At 33.9% G+C, this 8,473-nt stretch overlaps 1 protein-coding gene across 2 annotated transcripts in view; it reads right to left on the reverse strand.

Moving 5' to 3' along the window:
• The window catches only part of LOC144956958 (sodium-coupled monocarboxylate transporter 1-like), a 33,572-nt gene extending 25,793 nt beyond the window's left edge, over positions 1-7,779 (reverse strand). Inside the window, exons 1-6 of one of the 2 annotated variants that reach the window (XM_078887807.1) lie at positions 7,683-7,779; positions 6,664-6,889; positions 5,304-5,468; positions 4,595-4,663; positions 835-886; positions 20-87 (exon numbers count right to left, since the gene is read on the reverse strand). In XM_078887807.1, coding sequence (XP_078743933.1) covers positions 20-87; positions 835-886; positions 4,595-4,663; positions 5,304-5,468; positions 6,664-6,849 — 540 coding nt within the window. In that variant the 5' untranslated portion in view covers positions 6,850-6,889; positions 7,683-7,779. Of the gene's footprint in view, positions 1-19; positions 88-834; positions 887-4,594; positions 4,664-5,303; positions 5,469-6,663; positions 6,890-7,674 lie in introns of both variants that reach the window. The other variant, XM_078887806.1, reaches the window with a different exon arrangement.
• Positions 7,780-8,473: the final 694 nt, after the last annotated feature.

The following is an 8,473-nucleotide window of genomic DNA, read 5'->3' on the forward strand; positions in this document are numbered from 1 at the left end:
CTTATGTGATTTTACTTACCAAGGCCGTGTAAAAGATGGCGCATGCGTCCATGATTAAAATAGAAAGCCACATGTTGAGGCCCATCACTATAATGAAACAAGAATATATCATAGAAGATCCAATGTCAATTATTGTAAGATAATATTATAAGATTAACTTTGTAAATCTGTTTAGGATATTACACTATATTAATATACGACATAGTTTCACTATTTAGTTGAAATAAATCAAACACAGACATACATACACAAATAGTTGAATCTTAACAACGCCACCAGCCTATTATCTCATTCGTCTGTAGTGTTTCATTCATCCTCTTTTGTTGATAAAGGGAAAACCCGAAACTTTCATTTTTTCTGTTTTCGTATATTAAATTGAAACTTACATTCAATTTCACATTGTTATTTATATCTTCGAGCTTCGAGCAACAATATTTACAATTAATTTTGTTTAAAAATGAATCAGACATAGACGTCTATGTATATTTTTCTCCCAATATTTGCGTCAAAATATCGTTGAAGTCAAATTTATCCCCTTTTACATCTATAAAATTTTCACCACACAAATCTTGAATAGTGATGAAAAACTATGCAAATAAATTAACGTTTCTATCACTTCTAGTCTTAAGCTACTTCAGTTCTTTACCAGGTAGTTAATAAAAAAAAAAACACCCTGGTAAATAGATGGATAGAGATATAAAGAGTATGTGTAGGTGTTTGTATATGAGTATGTGTGTTTGTGTATGTTTGTTTGTTTCTACTTTTATATCAGACCTTGACAAGATGAATGATTCCAGTGATTTAATTATAACAATATTAATTACTCATCACTACCTGCTTCGAGGGCGACAGCTTGTGCGTAGAGAACAATGCCAGCATAACTCAACTGTGGAATATAAAGTCCTTTTATTCATCGTGGGGAAAATTAAAGTCTAATAAGCCACTTGGGAAAAAAAACATAAATAAACAAGTCGATTTTAGCATTATAAAAAACTGAACAATTGTGTATGAAAGGTGCCAGACAAAGCAAGGAAGAAAAATACAAGAAAATACCCCCATCTTAAATAAATCAGTCTACCTTCACTGGGGATCGAACCTCAGACCTTCTGATTACCGTCAGGTGTGCTACCATTACACACATTGGCGAGCATGCGTTTGAATATTCGGCACCCCTTATCTGGAACTCTTTTCCAAGATATATCAGAGACATTAAAATCATGGAGAATTCTTTTTTTTAAACATCCTTCCGTTTTGATATATTACTGTATAATTATACTGCTTTGTTTCATACTGCATGTTTGAGTGGATGTATGTGAAAGTTGCCACTGGGTGGGGTTCCTGACTTCCCATAGTGGGCAGGGAGGTACTTACTGTGTCCGTCTATCCCCCTAAATCTGTTTTCCAACTAGCTTTCTGTCTTTGTCGTGGAATGAGATTACTTGGTTTTGTCCTGGCCCTGACCGGGTACCCTTGGTGAGAGGGAAACAGTCAAATGTGTAGTTAGTTTTGGGATATGATATTTTTTTTCCTTGTGAATCATATCTCTGTTATGTTATGTATTATGTTTTGTTTACATATTAATGTTATATATGATTTGTAAACATTTGAGTGTGTTCATGTTAGTGGGGGCCTGTCCTTGTGACTGGATAAAACTTTTAGGTGATCTCAAACTAAGTACTTCGAGAGTGTGCTCTTGGAATCTGCATCTGTTCCCTATTTGGTCCATTTTCCTTTGTCTTCTTTTGTCTTAAATGTTTTAATCGTAATTCTAGAATTTAATACTATCCCATTTTCTTCTTTTTTTACTGGCGCTGAAATACCCTAAATTTGTTGCAAGCGCCGTAAAACCCTTAAAAACAAAGCATGAAAGTTGCCACGTTACTGTTAATAAGCGCTTCGAGCTTGTTGGTATACAAGGTAAGGCGCTATGTAAAAACCATAGTATATTATTGTTATTATTATTATTATAATTATTATTATTATTATTATTATTATTATTATTATTATTATTATTATCATCATCATCATATTATTATTATTATTATTATTATTATATTATTATTATATTATTATTATTATTATTATTATTAATATTATTGTTATTATTATTATTATTATTATTATTATTATTATCATCATCATCATCATCATCATCATCATCATCATCATCATTATTATTACTATTATTGTGCCACTACAAACACGAATGATATCACTAGCCCAAATGCGCATTGGTTTTCGGAGGAAATAAGAGCGTCAAAAAAGAAAAGAAGAAAAGCTGAAAGGCTATGGAGGAAAACAAAATCAAATAAGAGTAAAGAGCTTTACATTTCCATCAAAAATGAAACAAATAGTTTGATAGAAGAGGCCAAACCAAATCACTTCAAGAAAACTGTCTCATCCAAGAAAAATAACACAAAAGAACTTTTTAAAATCGTAAACGGTCTCCGGAAAGACACTGCTTCAAAAAAATGCCGACCATCAAACACAAATGGATTTGACCCAGCACAGCGTTTTGATAAATATTTCAGAGACAAAATATACGAAATACGTACCATTTTCGACAAGGGACATTGCAACATCATAGTCATAGACATAACTAAAACCTCTGAGAAAATTGACATCATTCTACCGCTGCCATCTTTTGAACTCGCGACGGAAGAGGAAATAATAAAACTCGTTCACAATAGCCTAAACAAATCATGCCAACTCGATTCAATACCAATATGGGTTATAAAATCGTGCATTAATGAACTTGCGACTTCCTTAACATCAATTGTCAACTGCTCTATTGTGAATTCTGACTTCCCCACAAACTTAAAAAAGGCTCACGTTACACCCTTGATAAAAAAGCCATACCTTGAAAAAGGCAATCTCAAAAATTATCGGCCAATATCCAATCTTCACTTTATATCCAAGTTGATCGAAAAGATTGTCACAAAAAAGACTGCAAGATCACATGATAAGGAACAATTTGTCGATCCCTTTCCAATCTGCCTACAAAATGGGCCACAGCACTGAGACAGCACTCCTTAGAAACCACAACGACACGAACAGCAATGTCATCCTGCTCTTGCTCGATATCAGTGCTGCCTTTGATACTGTTGACCACACCATCCTGTTGGCTAGACTAAACGAAAAATTTGCTATCGAAGCACCTGCTCTGAACTGGTTCGCTGAGTACCTCAATGGTCGGCAGCAAGTTGTCGTTATAGATGAAACTCAGAGCTCTCCATCACTGCTCAAATTTGGCGTTCCTCAGGGATCGGTCCTAGGACCACTGCTCTTTACAATATACACCTCTCCACTAAAATACAATCTTTCAGCATCTGGTCTTAACTACCATCTTTACGCCGATGACACGCAAAGTTATGTTCCCGTTTCACATAATTCCAGAGAGGCTGTCTTAGACACCATCGGACACTGCACACAAATGGTGAGGTTATGGATGAATACATACAAGCTCAAATTAAATGAAGAAAAAAACCGAGCTGATAGTTTTCAAGAAGAAAAGTTTGCCCACTTTTGTTGAAAGCATCAATATCCTTGAAAACAATATCGAAAACTCGCCATCTATCAGAAACCTCGGCTTCTACTTTGATGAAAATCTTGACATGACCACGCATATCACCAAAGTCTGTCAGTCAATAAACTACCACCTGAGAAACATAAATCAAATTAGAGATCTACTCAACACCGGGACGGTAAAAATAATCACCCATTCCCTCGTGACAAGTCGTATCGACTATTGCAATGGCATCGTATCTGGTTTACCCGCTAAAACAATTAGGGCTTTGCAAGTGGCTCAAAACAACGCGGCTAGAGCCATATCCATGACCAGAAGATATGAGACAATAACCCCTGTTCTAAAATCACTACATTGGCTTCCAATTGCCCAACAAATTGAATTCAAAGTAGCTTGCATCATCTACAAATGCTTACATGGACAAGCTCCTGACTATATCAAATCTCTCTTAAGCGTCAATATACCATCACGAAATCTTCGATCCTCCATCTCCGTTCAACTCGAAACTAGATCTTTCTCTAACGCAGCTCCAAAAATCTGGAATTCCCTGTCCCCCACAACCAGAAACTCTCCAAATTTTAACTCTTTCAAGTCCAATTTAAAGACTGAACTGATTCAAATAGCCTTTGCTTAATTTAGTTTATTGTTCTTCAAACTAAACTTTCAGTGCTGTAGTCTTTATTTTAATTTCCCTTTGTGAGTTCGTGTTTTATTGTAAAGCGCCTTAGAGCTTGAATTGGTGGAATTTGCGCGCTATACAAATATATTATTATTATTTATTATTATTTTATTATTATTATTATTATTATTATTATTATTATTTTATTATATTGTTATTATATTATTATTATTATTATTATTATTATTATATTATTATTATTATTATTATATGTTGTTGTTGTTGTTGGCTGAAGAACGGTTCTGAGCCACAAACGTTCCATGTATCGTATTTTGTTCTTTATTATTAGTATTATTATTATTTATTAATTTGGAAGCTGTTATAATATTACACTACACATCCTCTAGCAGAGTAGTATCACTTTGACCTATAGTATAATAAATACTTACGTTTTGGACGACAAAAAATACGACCCCAAAAAGCCTGATCTGGCGAGAGTTGAATCGTAATTGTAGGTACTGGAATGTATCAAGAAATGAATGGAAAAAGAAGAATGAATGAATGGAGTGGATACGATGGAATAACAATTCAATGAGTTTTGTAGTATGTAACTTGTTCATGGCTGAATGATGATGATGATGATGATGATAATAATAATAATAATAATAATAATAATATAAAATTATTATTATTATTATAATTATTATTATTATTATTATTATTATTATATATTATATAATTATTATATTATTATTATTATTATATTATTATATATTATTATTATTATTATTATATTATATTATTATTATTATTATTATTATTATTATTTTATTATTATTATTATTATTATTATATATTATTATTATTATTATTATTATTATTATTATTATTATTATATTATATATTATTATTATATTATTATTATTATTATTATATTATTTATTATTATTATTATTATTATGGTGATTGAGATGATGATGATGATGATAATGATGATGATGATGATGATGATGATGATGATGATGATGATGATGATGATGATGACGACGACGACGACGATGAAGATGATGGCGATGGTGATGATGATGTTGACAAATACGACGACGTCAACTACTACTACAACAACACCAATAACAACACCAATATAAGTATCAGTACCTCAAAGACGGTGGTGATATTCATAGGTTTGAAGAGAGGGACTGACACCACTGTGGCTAACAGATTCCCAAGGAGCCGACCAAAGGCCACCATAATGGTAGCTGAGCCGTACACGTAGGATTCTGTAGGAAGGCCCAGCATCATGATGGAACTCTCGTAGGTCACCTGAAAAGATTGTGTTGGGGGGGGGGTGGTTGTTGTTTTTTTCCGGTTTTTATTTTTATTTTTATTTATTTTTTTTTTATTTTTTTTTTGGGGGGGGGGGGGTATTTGGGCTTTTTTTCTTATTTGGTTTTTTTTGGTGCTTTTTTAAAAATTCTATGTTCTGCGGCTACGTTATCTAGTTGTATGACACTCGCCTTCGGATCGAAAGGCCCTGGGTTCGAGTCCCGCTCTGAGCGGTGCGTAATTGAGTCCTTGGGAAATGCTCTTTATTCACATTCTCTCAACGTACTCATGTGTAAAATGGGCGCCTTGCTATTAACGGCGACGTCTTTGTTGGAAATAAAATTGTAATATCGCCTAACAGGCGTCAAGTCTCGACTTACATGTTAAGTATTGTTGTTGGCAAGGGACTCCCTGTAAAGCGTTTTGAGTATGTTAAGTGATACTAGGCTGCTAGAAGCTGTGGACTGTAAAAAGCAATAAACAAAAATGAATAGAACAACTTCAAAAAAGAACAAAATTCCAAACATAGAACGTGCCGGGCTCAAAACCCTTGTTCAGCCAACAACAATAAGCAATAAAGATATAAATACATTACTTAATTCCAGATAGACGACAGAGCCCGAAACGGTCCGTGTTTGGTATTTTGTTATTTTATGAAGCTGTTATATTCTTTTTTGTCTACTACTGAGTACGTTAACTCTCTCCTTATCAGCTTTTCTCAGAATTTTACCCCAAAACTTCACACTCACCCAACACAAAAATAGATTTTTTTCAAACGGATTAGCAACAAGTATATTCTATATTAATAATAAGAAAATTGTTGGCTGCATCGTAACGAATCTGACGATTTTCCTATGGGTAGTAAGGAGAGGGTTAAGCAGATTTTGTTCAATACCAAAGCTCAAGGGTTCTATCCCGGAAGCGTGAACATAGATGCAGCAAAAGTGTTAATTACAATCTGTGATCCATTGTACTGTTATGAGTACCTAGCCGTTAACAGCGTTGTCACTGTCAGAAAAAGAATGTAATATCGACTAACAGGCGTCCTGTCTCGTTCTACATGTTACAGGTTGCAGTTGGTCAAAGACCAAAGCTCTTTGAGCACGTTTAGTGGATATTGCGCTATATAAAACCTCAATTGTTTTACATGTACTTAAAATTTATTTCTAATATAACATATATACAATCTCACCACTAAAGAGAGTGCAACGGGAATGTAGTGCATTTGCCTGTTTCCAACAAAGTAAGACTCCCGTGATTTGGCCCCTTTTCCTCGATAAGCGTAATAGATACCGATGGTCATGGTGAAAAAGAACATGGAGCCAAATACCACGTAGTCCACGATCTTCAGAGAATACTCTTGAGGGGCCGACGCCATCTTGGATTTTTGCAGGTTAAAGGCAAAACTTTCTTTTTGTCTTGAATTTATGTGAGAGATAGATAAATAAATGGATATAAATAAATGGATATAAATAGATAGATAAAAAGATAGATAGATAAATAGATAGATGGATAGATAGATAGATAGATAGATAGATAGATAGATAGATAGATAGATAGATAGATAGATAGATAGATAGAATGATAGATAGAAAGATAGATTGATTCACTGATTGATTGATTGATTGATTGATTGATTGATTGATTGATTGATTCTTAGATAGGTAGGTAGATAGAGAGAAAGTGTTGTGTGTGTGTGTGTGTGCGTGTGTGTGTATGTGTATGTTTATGTGTATGTGTTTGAGAGAGAGAGAGAGGGAGAGAGAGAGAGAGAGAGAGAGAGAGAGAGAGAGAGAGAGAGATGTAAATAAAATCGTTTTTAAACATTGCTTTTCAATATTTGTGCTATCCTTACTAGATCAATCTGAAAAAAAAAAATGGAAGAAGGAGGAGGAGGATGGGGGAGGGGAGGAGGGAAAGGAGATGAAAAAGAAGAGAAGAAGAAGAAGAAGAAGAAGAAGAAGAAGAAGAAGAAGAAGAAGAAGAAGAAGAAGAAGAAGAAGAAGAAGAAGAAGAAGAAGAGGAAGAAGAAAAAGAAAAGGAGGAGGAGGAAGAGGGGGGGGGGGTAAGAAGGAAGAACGGGGGAAGTTGGCGGCAGAGGAGAAAAAAAGTGTTTTAATAGAAAAGTGTTTTAATAGCAACTTCTTAATAATTAACTTTAAAAAATATTTTTCAGTGGAACATTATAACAGTTACTGCTGACCTACAAACCTATAAATTTGTTGTCTCTATTCCTTCATACGTCATATCCAGTGAATAAATTATACATTAATCTTACTTCCATAGAAATTCACCGCATACATTTATCGTGGTTTTATGCAGCTATCCGCTGTCTTTATATGCCTATGTTTTAATATCTTACCCACCGCAACAAACTGGTATAAAGTCTACGTTTACCTGACCCTAACAATATCAATCTGAACACTCTCTTTACCAGCCATTTTCAGGATTTGCCCCAAAACTTCACCTAACACAACCTAACACAAAAAATAGATGTTGTTTATTACTCTGACATAATAGCAATAAAGTTCTTGCGATACATACTTTCTTTAGCTCATCATGTTCTACAACACACTGTTCATTTTCTTTAAATTGTTTGCTGTACAAGGGAAATTTGAATAAGAAAAATGTTTGTGCTATCGTAACAAATGGGACGATTTCCCTATGGAAAGGGATAAAGTACCTACACATTTTAAAGATATGGTTCAGGGAAAATTCTAGAATTGAGAAACGTGAGTGTTGTTTTTTATCAATACAAACAATTTTCATTTCATAATTCAAATCATCTTGACATTAAACCGACGTGAACGTATTTGCAGGTCTACTAACCCAAATTGTTGTTTGCTCACGGGTTATGTAAATACATACTCTCATAAGAGAGAGAGAGAGAGAGAGAGAGAGAGAGAGAGAGAGAAAATAAGTAGGAGTGAAATATCTGTTCAATGTTACAGTTATCGTTTAACGTTATAACAAGTGTAACTAAATGACAAATTGCCATATTT

The sequence above is a fragment of the Berghia stephanieae genome, chromosome 11, assembly GCF_034508935.2.
Source record: "Berghia stephanieae isolate SIO BIC M18660-M18661 chromosome 11, UCSD_Bste_1.3, whole genome shotgun sequence".
NCBI classification, from domain to species: domain Eukaryota; kingdom Metazoa; phylum Mollusca; class Gastropoda; order Nudibranchia; family Aeolidiidae; genus Berghia; species Berghia stephanieae.